The following is a 13,061-nucleotide window of genomic DNA, read 5'->3' on the forward strand; positions in this document are numbered from 1 at the left end:
CTGTTTCTTCTGGCCTGTAAGGCAATATACGGGTCATCTGCAGGTGTGGTTCCTCGTGGACGACCACTACTAAACCCCCGGATAGCTGTTCCTGTAGTTTGAAATTGCCTCCAAAGTCATGAAACGATGCTGTGAGCAATTCCGAACTCTGCAGCCACACTTGTCACACTGCGGCCTTCCTCCAACTTCCCAATGATTCGACCTCGGGTAAAAGCATCCAGATGTCGTCTAACAGATTGATTATTCGCCATTTCTCGCTGAAGCAGCAACTTGGTGTGATTTTAACTGCTATACGGCGTGCAATCTCTTTGCCAGTAATACATATCTTACACCGACAACATGCTTTATACTACTCAGACACTCCCCCATTACGTCTACCTGCATATCTGCGCATGTGCTACCGTACATCACCTTACTTAATCTCCTGATTGATCTTTCTGTCCGCTCTGCCTCTTCGTTCAGCTGATATGCTAATTTTTCGACTTCGTCCTTAATTTTTTCACACCAGTGTGCATTGGAACATTCTCCTTGTCATCCCACACACCTTGACAGCAAATTTGTGCATCATACTGGTGATTGCACCATTGTGTTTTCATTCTTTAACAATATTCCAAGAGGACATTTTTCAACAGGATAATACTTGACTCCATACCCTGCTATCAGCCAGTGTGCTTCAACCAATCTTTTTCCTATCAAGCTGAATTCCATTCAGTTAGATTCATTTTAAAATTAACCTCCTTATATGCATTGTAACTAATAAGAATGAAATACCTCATTTCAACCTTTTTCCACTCTTTCATTTTCTAATTTTTTTAAATAAATAAATAAAAAAGCTTTGCTCTGAAAGCATTGAAATTAATTTTAGAAGACTTTCACAAATGATTGATGTCATTGAATAATATGTATGATACGAAATGCAGTATCTCTGCTTAGTATTATTTTTTACAAATTATCATAATATTAGTTATTTGCATTCTAAAACAAAGGTTTTTAATCAGAATAGTTTTAAAGTGATGGGATTTAAGTATAGATTGTATGAATTTCATGTCTAGATTCTGAGATGAACACATAGATACGAAAACAGAAGATATAAAAAAAATTTTGTATGTATATATGTATAATATAAACCTTTATGTATATATATATGTATGTATAATATAATATAATCACTTTATGTACATTTTAATACTGAATATGTTGCAGATAAGTTTTTCTCTGTTTTAATGTTTACATACCATAAATTGTTTTTAAGCTCTTATACATGATAAATACATGTAATAAGTCTTGCATATGCGAGTATAAAAATCTTCTGTTAAGGAAAATTTTTAATCTTATTCTAAAATTAAAAAAAATTACATGCAATATTCAAAAAGTTTGTAGATGTAACTAAACTTGTCCTTCCCCAAAAAAAGTATTTTTTCCTTCATAATCTAGCTTTTTAGAAGTCACCATTTTGCAAAACAATGTAATCTGTATTTTTTGGATGAGATGTCTTTAAAAAGGTAGTAAGTGCAGTTATTTAATTAACATTTGTGAAATCTCAGTAAAAACACATTTTAAACTGTAATTTTTGTATTATTTTAAAAAGGGTTTAAAGGCCTGGAATGTTATAAAAACTCTGTGCTTACTTTTCTAGACAAAAAAATGTTTTTCATGCTGCAACTTTCAACTGGTTTATGGAACTTCTGTATAGTAAAATTTCTCTTTGTTATAATTGTCAGTTAGGTCAGCCATTAACCTCTTCACATTGCACACTTCTGGTTAGCCGAGACTTTAAGCATGTTAACCTATACGATTCATGATAATCTTGGACTAAGGTAGTGCTATTCATGAAAAGTCCATTATCTTTAACAGGAGCATCTCTGCTGATCATCTGTGTAATGAACAGATACATTCATGGGGATCATTTTATATCAAGAAGTTTTGAAAAGGAATAGCATATACTATGTCAGAAATCCTGTCTAGGGTGTCCGCTGAAAACTTCGTGGCAAAAACATCACGGACGAAAACATCGCGTAGAAAACAACGCAGGAGAAAATGTCGTGGTACAAAACATCATGGGAGAAAACATTGCAGCTCTAAAACATCGTAGTACAAAATATCGTGGTCGAAAATAAAGCAGTCAAAAACTTCGCAGTTTAAAAACATCATCGTCTAAAATATCGTGGTAAAAAATAAAGTACCTACAAATCATCGCATGATGATAACATCCCACACATACGTTTTCAGGATTTGAAAGTTATAAATGCATGTTCGTATAAAGGTCATAGAACACAAGAAAGAAAGAGGGATTCTTTTTCTCCTATATTTCATATATTTGAAAGAACTAATAAATTTTTGCTGAAAAAATAAGAAGGAAAATTAAGCATTTAAAAATTGAAAATGAGTGGAAAATTAATGCAACTTAAAAAGCGTAATAGAATTTTAAATTTATATAGTTAATTAACAAAGGTCATTAATAAATTAAGCTTTTTTTTTATAAAGTTTAACTGATAAATTTTCATGAAAAATACAGTCTAAAAATGCTTAAAAAAAGGAAGATAAATAACTGCATGAGGTTACCTCTATAACAATTGCTTAGTTAATGATCAAATTATTTTCTTTTACATTTGTTAATCTGATATTGTTTTAATGAAAATTATATATTGTTTTGTTTTTGTTTATTCTTTTTAAAGTGTCATTAACATTTTCATGTATAGAGTGCAATCAATTTTTTTGGATGTCGATTTGTTAGTTATAACGAAAGTGATTTGAAAAACGCATGTATGCGATGATTTGTAGGTACTTTATTTTTTACCATGCTATTTTTGACGATGATGTTTTTAAATTGCGAAGTTTTTGAACTGCTTTATTTTCGACCATAATATTTTGTTCCAGGATATTTTAGAACTGCGATGTTTTCTCCTTGTGTTGTTTTCTCCGCGACGTTTTTGGCTGTAACCCCATCTAGAGATGAAATTTGTTTACTTTGAACCAAAAACGAAAAAATGTACTGTGTGATGTTTTCTATATAAAACTTCCATATAATCAAGTGAAGAAAAAGATTGTGTAGAAATTTTTGAAGAGTATTTTGAGAATATCAAAGCTTAAATAATTTCAGTACCTTTTTCTAATCTTTATGTGCCTAAAACAGTTTTTAACAGTACTGATAATGAGTTCTTTTATGCTTACATTTTAAAATGATTTTGCAACTTAACTATATTTGTCTTAAAAATTCTGCTAGGACTCTTCCAGAGGTAGTTGGGAGGATCAAGGTTCTTCAGATGATGCACCTCCTCTTACTTCCATAACAAGCGCCAATCAACGTGCCAATTACATTAATAATAATGAGCCGTCCTTTAATTCTTCCCCCTCTACAGTGGAAGGTAATAAGAAATCATCATCATGGGCCTCCACTCAACAAGCTCGTGTTGACCAGTGGATTGATAGCTCATGTCAAGTCTCGTTAACTCGGAGATCTGAATCTGAAGATAGTAACACTATTCATGCTATGGGATCTGAGCCTGTTGAGGTAAAAATGTATTCTGACAGTTTTAAGAATAAGTTATATTACATAGAAAAATTAAACTTTTTAATAATACGAGGGTTGGAACTTAAATGTGGGAAATAGTTGCAATACAGCTGAAAAAACGCTACGCAACAAAACCAAAGAATATCGCGTATAATACACGTGGACTACATACCTACCTTAACTCTCAGCAAAAAGACTTGTCCTGCCTACATCATGCACATGCGGAGTGACGCGAAGAACGGATCCTTATATTAGCTCGCAGTCTAAAGTAAGTGTTGTCAGGATGTTTTCAAAACAAGAACAACGATGTTGGATAAAAATTGAATGTGCCAGAGGTGGTACAGCACGACAATGTCATCAAGGGCTTCAATAGGCTTGCGGGGAATCTGCATTGCCTTACAGAACTGTAACAGGATGGGTGAAAGCATTCAATGAAGGACGCCAAAACGTGGCAGACATGCTGCGGCCAGGTCGTCCGAGTGTCATCGATGCAGACGTGCAAGCTGTTGCCGCACTAATGGACAGTAATTGCCGCCAAATGATTATCAGCTGGCCGGACAAGCAAGATTAGCGCATACGACTGTGCTGCACATTCTGAAGGAATACTTGTCCTTGAGAAAAATTGCTTCGCTATGGGTTCCACATCAATTGACAGAAATGCAGAAATGGCTACGATACGATGCTGCCCAAACCCACCTGGAGCGCTATGAGCGTGAAGGGGATGCTTTTTTTATGCCGTATCATTACGCTGGATGAGACTTGGGCCCGATCGTACCAGCCAGAACTGAAACGTCAATCAAACGAATGACGTCATCACGGGTCACCACAACGTTCGAAATTTCGTCAGAACCCCAGCAATGTGAAAGTTATGGTGATTCTCGTGTACGACTGTGATGGTGTCATCCTAATACATACCGTTCCCCCACAGCAGACCGTCACTGCACGGTATTACTGCTCATTTTTGGAGCACAATCTCCGACCAGCTTTGAGAAAAAAACGGCGACACTTTCTGCAGAATGCTCCTCTCATTTTGCATGACAATGCTCGGCCACATGCAGCGCAAGCTGTGATTGATTTGTTGAAGTGATGGGGCTGGGAAGTACTTTACCATCCACCATACTCCCCAGATCTAAGCCCTTGTGACTATGACTTAATTCCTAAGATGAAGGAACCACTTCATGGCACTCGCTTCCAAACTGTTCCTGAGATTCTTGCGGCAGTAGACCAGTCCATTAAAACTATCAACAAAACAGGTGCTGCTGCAGGTATTCTGCGACTTCCACATCGTTGGAAACGGGTTGTACACAATGCTGGCAACTATATTGAAGGACTGTAAAACATGGTGACATGAATCACTTTTATATTCCTTGTAAATAAATAGTTGCCACTATTAAAGTTCCAACCCTCATAAAATAACCTTTTAAATGCTGCATACAATATAAATGGCTTCGGTACTGCTGCAGATCATAATCTATCTAGTAACTTTTAAAATCTGATGATGAAGAACAAAGCAACATTTAGCCATATTTGCCTAAGTGTGATTGTTCGTTTTTTAAGTTAATATTGGATCACTACAAAAAAATTAGAGAATTTTTTTTTTAAATAACATGATGATATACAAGTAAATTAAAAGAAGTTGAAATAAAGTCTAAAAAATACAATGTTCTCAAATAAAATAATGTAATATAGCAGTGTCGCATTAACTACCACAAAGGGTTGAAGACAATGCACCAGAGTGAAGCATTTTTAATCAAATGTTTTTGAAATGATTGCCAAAATATCTGAAAAATTAATGTATCCACATGGTGAACTTCACTTCTGTGCTACCCTACCATCTTCCATGCATTTTGCAAAACAGATTCCAAAAAATGTAATGGTAGTTGTTTATGTGAGCTTTGTTCAAGTAGTTGAACAAAGTTACCAAACTGTGTTCAAGTGGGATTCACTTTTATAAATTAGAATATTCTGTGAACCACCTTACTGTGGATCCTTTGGAAATCTATATATTAGTATATTGTACTACTAGTAGACTTGTATTTTTGAAATGTAATTAAAATATATTTAATTTTGTGTTGGTATTAACTTAATAGAAAATTTATATTCTTTTTAATAAATGAAGGCCATAAGGGTTTGGATAACCTGTATCATATTAACCAAAAGTTAAGTAAATACAGTATTGAGATGGGTAAGTCTGCCTGTTCTTGCTTAACTATGTTATGTTTGGATTTGTGGTGGTAAGAAGCACCACAGTCATAGTGCTTTAAATGCCTTTTGTTGCTAAAACTAGAGGGAGATGTCCATAGGTAAAGAACCGGTAATAGATTTTGTAAATTATTATTATTATTATTATTATTATTTAAGGAACTCAATTTTTAAAGTGATGAGACGATTGTGGAAAATTATATACACAAGTACCATTTGTAATTCACAAAACACTTACGATTTTCAGTTGTAGTGTGATATATGCAGTTATTTTTATGTTTTGCCTTTTTTTTTTTTTTTTTTTTTTTTTTGGAAATTTTGGAAGATTACAGATTGAGAAACACTGATCTGTGTGATAGATGGTTTTAAAAAGATTCACTTTCTGATTGGCAAAAGAGGGATAACATTTTTCCACCTTAAAAAGTGACTGTCTGTTATAAATTTTAAGCATTCACAGAAATCAAATTCTAAAATTACTTTTCACTCTTTTTACATAGGCTGGACTTCCACCCATAGTTCCTCTACATTCCACCAATTCGCCTTTTCCACAGATGGCTAATTCTCGGTCAACTTCTGAAACACGGAAGCCAACTTCTAAGAAACAACATTCCCGTTCGCTTCCACGTGAAACAACTCGAAACTCATCTTCTTTGCACATCGCAGATATTCCTAGTGAGTTGAAAAAAGCAATTTTGAATTTTTTGTTCAGTTAATTTTTTGAATTAATGAAAAATGTTCTTATACTGTAAATTTGTGTTTTGATATATATAATATTTGATTTGTATAAGAAAAATAGGAATGACAGTCAATTTAAATTTATGAAACTTTTAATAGTTATTTATGCACTAATTCTGTATTTTAAAATTTTGAAAGTGAATTTCTTTCAGTGCTTTTAATATTCTTTACTAAGACCTTTTGGAAAAACTGTGCTGTTTCAAAACTATAAACTGACTGGGATATATATTTATTCGGTAATATATTTTCTTATACCTTTTAAAAAAATGAAGTAAGCTCTTTAGTTGTGGAGTGAGTGGCGAGTCTATTTATCCTCTTGTAAGTAACTGTTAGTTATTATGTTTAAACCTTTCAGTGAGAACAGTGGCGGCTCGTGGCTAAAACTAGTGGGGGTGTTGTTCCAAAAAAATTTAACCTTTGTTTTAAAATTGTGTAAAAGGAAACAAACATGTATAAAAGGAAAATTTATTTTGAAACATCATGAAATCTTACGAGGAAAAAATTAAACATTTCTTAATTACTTTAACCGAAACTGTTACAGTTCGATCTCTGTCTATTTGTTTAAAAATGAAATCTATTCTTCTTGTTTTAATTTACGCGAAAAGATCAATAATTTTCTCCTTGATCTCTGGATGACAACTGAGGACATTTTTCTGTATTGAAAGCAATGCAAGCACATTTAGTCTTTCCGAATTCCTAGTGCTTCTTAGAAAAGTTTTCATTCTTTTCTATGTTGAAAAGCAGCGTTCTGCCTCTGATGTAGTCATGGAAACTCTCAGAATTTTTATTAGTTTCGTAATTTCACTAAGAACATCATCTATATTATTTTCGAAGATAAATTTCAATAGCTCAATTAATTTTCAATATTCATGTGTAAACGCAACATATTAATTTTATTTAAAATGTATATTCCCGATTGGCAACAACAGTTTTTTTCAGAATGATAATAATTTGAACGGTAATGTTTTTTGAGCAGTAATGTTGACGGTAATGTTTCTGAATAAAGCAAGTATTTAACAATTAATGTTTGACGGAATGTGTTTTTAATAAACTAATTAAATGCTAACATTTCAGAAGTGGGATTAACTAGAATTATTATCTAGATTTAACAACGTATTGCCTTAACGTACCCTAAGCCTAAACTGGATGCGGAAACTCGCCAAAACTGAAAGTAGAAAGGTACGTGAATTTATAAACTGTTTATGTTATGTCTAAGTATTAAACGGAAAGAACTTAAGTATAATTATTGTATTAGTATTTGAAAATTGAAGTCTAAGATGGCTTATTTGGCAAGAGGCAAAAGATGTGATTTAAAAGAACTTGCTTTGGAACTTGATGTAGATGTCCCTTCTGATATTAAAATTGTAGGCTTAAGAGAGATGATTTTGAATAGTAAGAATTATAACGAAGACTTTACTAAACAAATGCTAGATAGAATTATAAATGATCGTTTAGACAGGGAAAAGTTAGAAATTTTAGAAAAAGAAAAAGATAAGCAAAGAGCATTTGAACTTGAAAAATTGAAAATAGAAGCGGAAATCAGAAGTAGTAATGTAAATGATTCTGTTCCGTCTAATGTTAGTAGAAGTAATATTTGTGATATGAGTAAATTAATGCATAAGTATGATTTGAATGAAGGTGATATAAGTTTTTATTTAGTTTTATTTGAGAGACAGGCACGACGTATTGGGTTAGAAGAACAAAACTGGGTTTCTCAGCTGTTGGGTCTATTGCCTTATGAAATAACTCAATTAATTGCCTGTGAATCAGAAGAAAATGCTAACGACTATAAGCACATTAAGCAACTGCTACTGAGAAAATTTAAGTTAAGCCCTGAATAGTTTCGGCAAAAGTTCGTTGATCATATTAAAACATTGCGTAATACGTGGAAGGACTTCACGTTTGAATTAAAAAATTATTTTGAAGAGTGGCTTGCTGGATTAAATGTAACAGATTTTGACTCTTTAAAACAACTTATTCTTCAAGTAGAAAATAAAACTTTTAGGCATAATTCAAAGCCCAAATCTGGTTCTAAATTTTATGTAGGATCCTATAATCAGTATTCAAGACAAAGAAATGTTAACGATCCCATGCAGACAGATGGTAATTTCAAAGTGGGTTTTAAAAACAGTTTTGATAATAAATACAATCTGAGAGGTAAATTTTATAAAACAGACGAAAGGAAAAGGGAATATAATTCTGGCATCCGCAATGAAAAGGGTGAGCCGAAATGCTTCAATTGTAATGATTATGGACATATAGCGACGGATTGTCCTCAGCCTAAAAAAGAAATTATTTGCAGGAAATGTAATGAAAAGGGTCATACTTTTAAAAGGTGTACGTCTAAGAATCCAGACTTGACAAATGTTAAAAATAATTTATCCATGGACCAGAATTCAGGTGTTTCGCCAGCTGTATATTTAAAGTATGCTCACATCAATAATGGAGAAGAAATTACTGCAATCATAGATACGGGTTCTAGTTCGTGTTTATTGAAACAGTCTGCGGCTAAGAGACTGAATCTTATTGTAAAACCTGATGTGGAGGAATTGTTTGGCTTTGGGAACCAGAATAAACCAGCCGCTAGAACATTGGTAAAAGTAACTGTTAACTTAGAGATTGATAATGTGGAAGGAAAGGACATTACAGTTCTCATTGTAGGAGATGAAATGCAACCATGCGACTTATTAGTTGGTCGAACATGGATCGATTTACCACATATTGCATACGCCAAGATAGGTAATACCTTGCACATACGCTATGCTAATGACTGCCCATTTTCACAGTTGCAAAATGATAGCAACACTCCGCGAATTAAACTGAAGGCTTCCCAAGAAACTCAATCGAAAGTAATACGGTTAATTTCGTGAAAATTAAAACTGATGAAATAAATAACGGTTATGTTTTAATAAGTGGATCGGAAGATGAGTTAGGCTCATTATTGGAAGTAATACAGGGAGAAACAGTGATACCAGTCACTAACTACAGTGATCGAAAACTAATTTTGAAAGAGAATCAATGTATCGGTGGAGCGGAAGTAGCAGAATTAGTTGAACCAAGTTCAGATCAGAGAAACTGAAAATTCAAGTCAAAAGGAAATACTGATAATAAATGAAATTAAGAAGTTTAGGAGACCGATTACTTTAGAAGAAATTAAAGTTAATAACAATATTACGCCAGAGAGAAAACAGGAAGTTTTACATTTGATAAATGAGTATCGAGATTGTTTTGCATTAAATATGGAGGAATTAGGGTGTACAAACTTAACAAAAATGGATATTAAAGAAATTGAAGGGAGTAAGCCTATTTGCATGAAGTCGTATAAAACCAATGCCAAAGAGCGTGCTTCTATAAAGAAGATAATAAATGAATGGAAGAAATATGGAATTGTTACTGAAACAAGATCTCCGTATGCTAGTCCAGTTTTACTCGTAAAGAAAAAAACAGGTGAATTACGATTAGTGATAGATTATAGAAAGTTGAATTCGCAAACTGTTAAAGATAAATTTCCACTCCCTAGGGTAGATGATCTTCTTGAATGTCTTAGTGAGTGTAAAGTTTTCACTACATTGGACTTAGCTCATGGATATTTGCAGATTCCTTTAACTGAAGAAGCGAAACTGAAAACAGCTTTCGTCACTCCAGATGATACTGGTCAAATTGAACGTATGATCTTTGGGTTAGCTAATGCACCTGCAGAATTTCAGAGACTTATGAATCAAGTTTTAGGTCCATTGCTTAATAAAGAAGTATTGTGCTATTTAGACGACATATTAATTCCGGCTAAATCTTGGGAAGAAATGATGGAAAAACTTAGGAAAGTGTTTGATAGATTGAGAGAAGCAATGCTGACATTGAAACTGACAAAATGCTAATTTGGAAAAGATGAAGTTGAGTATTTGGGATTTCTAATAAAATCAAATGGTATGCAACCTGGACCAAGAAAAGTACGAGCCATATTAAACTTTCCTATACCAACCAATGAACATGAAGTTAAACAATTTTTAGGTCTTACAAGTTTCTTTAGAAGGTTTGTACCGAAATTTGCAGAGAAAGCTGAGCCGCTAATGAGACTGACGAGGAAGGATGAAACATTTCGTTGGAACGAAGATCAGCAAGAAGCATTCAGTACTTTAAAGGATCATTTAACTAATGAACCAATACTAGCATTATATAATCCCGAAGCAGAGACTGAAGTGCACACAGATGCGAGCAACAAAGGACTGGCAGGAATGCTGTTACAAAAAGGTGAAGATAGAAAGTGGCATTTAGTTTATTGTTTAAATAAAGGAACAACAGAAAAAGAAAAGAATTATCATTCAAGCAAATTAGAATTAATGGCTATAGTTTGGACTTTGACACGACTTCGACAATTTTTAATTGGAATCCGATTTACGGTAATTACAGACTGCCAAGCTTTAGTTTATTTAAACGCGAAGAAAACTTCAAATCCTCAGATAGCAAGGTGGAGTAATCTGATCCAGGAATACAATCTTGAAATAAAGCACAGGCAAGGCAAAAGAATGAGTCACATAGATGCATTGAGCCGATCGCCAGTTGATCAGCCAGAAGAAACTTTAGACTCTATAATTGAAAACAACTTGGAAGTTTGTTTAACGCTAACGATAGATGAACAAATTCTTATGATTCAGCATTCAGATCCAGAATTACGCAAATTAATAGACATTTTAAAGAAAAAGATAAATGATAGAACGAATGCAGAGAAATATGTAACTGAAAATTACGTCTTGAAGAATAATCGATTGTTTCGTAAAGTGAAAGATCAGGAAAAGGAGAAATTGTTATATGTCATACCTAAATCGATGAGAAAAGGTATTGTAGTAAAATTTCACGATCTTTTGGGACATTTTTCAGCAGACAGAACTGTTGCCAAAATCAAGGAATCATACTGGTTTAAAGGAATGAAACGATATGTTATGCGTCACATTTCGATGTGTTTCGAATGCCTAGTAAATAAACTGCCTAGTGGTAAGAAACAAGGAGTACTGCATCCAATTAGACCTTTGCAAGAAGACCTTTTGCAATTATACATATAGATCATTTAGGACCATTCGTAAAACGTTCAAGAGGAAATACAGAATTATTTGTAATAATTGATAATTTTACGAGATTTACACGCTTATATCCTATGAGAAGTACTGCAACCAAGTATGTGTTAGTTGTATTGAAGAGTTTTGTAGATGATTTTGGGTTACCAGAAAAAATTATCAGCGATAGAGGAACATGTTTCACAGCAAAGGAATTTCAAGAGTACTGTCAAAATAATGGAATCAGTCATACACTCAATTCAACTCAGTATCCAAGTGGTAATGGAATGGTGGAAAGAGCAAATCGAACAATTTTGGCTACGATTAAAACGAGTATGGAAAATCCGAATCAGAGAGATTGGGACAAAAAGATTAAGGAATGCGAAAGAAATCTAAACAATATGATAAATAAAACTACAAATAAAATTCCTTTCAAAATGCTTCACGGTTATTCACCAAAATTTAATGAGGGATTGATGAGGATGATTACAGATGAAGACGCAGATGAATGGGAGAATCCAGTAATCTTACAGAATGAAGCTAGAAAGAGAATTGAAGATATGCAGATGAAAATGAAAGCAAATTATGACAAGAAGAAAAGTAATTCTTTAACATTCGAACGAGGAGAAATGTAGTTATGAGAAGAGTACCTAAATCAACTGGAGAATCAACCGAAACACAACAAAAGTATCGAGGACCTTTGGTAGTTACAGAAGTTTTACCAAGTGATACCTATAGAGTGACTCAATTAGAAAAGAAGGTGAAAGGACATTTCTTTAGTACGACAGCTCATGTGAGCCAATTAAAGTCATGGCAGTGTCAAGCTGAATCAGAAGAAGACGATGATGATGTTGATGACATTAGTGTTACTGGGGATAACGATAACAACACGCCGCATATTACTAAAACTAGGACACGGAAAAAGAATAGAAAATGATGGTGAATCTATATGACAGCTAAAGACTTTCGAACTATAAACATTAATATTACAGATTTAATTTTTTTAAATACAAGTTCTTAATGTTCCGAAGTCGTAACTAAGTCAGGATGCCCGAATGTAAACGCAACGTATTAATTTTATTTTAAATGTATTTTCCCGATTGGCAACAACATTTTTTTCAGAACGATAATAATTTGAACGGTAATGTTTTTTGAGCAGTAATGTTGACGGTAATGTTTCTGAATAAAGCAAGTATTTAACAATTAATGTTTGACGGAATGTGTTTTTAAAAAACTAATTAAATGCTAACACGTGGATATCAGACCTGCAATAGAATACTTTTAGTTCAGTCTCGAGCTTTTCTTTGTCAATCATTGGATATGCTTCAGTGGTCAGTACTATTTCTTCTGTAGAATGTTCATTCCTAAAACTAGCGAAGCATTTCTTGTTAAACAATTTAGCAGCTGCTAAGTGTTTATTGGAAGAATATCTTAGCATTATACCAATACATAGTATAAAATCACATATTTCCTTAGCTTTTGCCATCAGTGTCTTTGAAAAATTATCACAGTACTTTGAGTTTCTTAATTCTAAAATAGCAGTTTTGAAATTTAACTTTAAACAC

The 13,061-nt window shown here is 33.3% G+C and overlaps 1 protein-coding gene across 5 annotated transcripts in view; it reads left to right on the forward strand.

Moving 5' to 3' along the window:
• LOC118186759 (uncharacterized protein CG43867-like) overlaps positions 1-13,061 on the forward strand; it is a 285,190-nt gene that overhangs the window by 158,183 nt on the left and 113,946 nt on the right. For all 5 annotated transcript variants that reach the window (XM_085818919.1, XM_085818917.1, XM_085818921.1 and 2 more), the window contains exons 7-8: positions 3,224-3,511; positions 6,211-6,385. In XM_085818919.1, the coding sequence (XP_085675045.1) occupies positions 3,224-3,511; positions 6,211-6,385 (463 nt within the window). The remainder of the gene's footprint in view (positions 1-3,223; positions 3,512-6,210; positions 6,386-13,061) is intronic.

The sequence above is a fragment of the Stegodyphus dumicola genome, chromosome 6, assembly GCF_044657685.1.
Source record: "Stegodyphus dumicola isolate Sdum_Otavi_A_Nest chromosome 6, ASM4465768v1".
Taxonomy (NCBI): Eukaryota; Metazoa; Arthropoda; class Arachnida; order Araneae; family Eresidae; genus Stegodyphus; species Stegodyphus dumicola.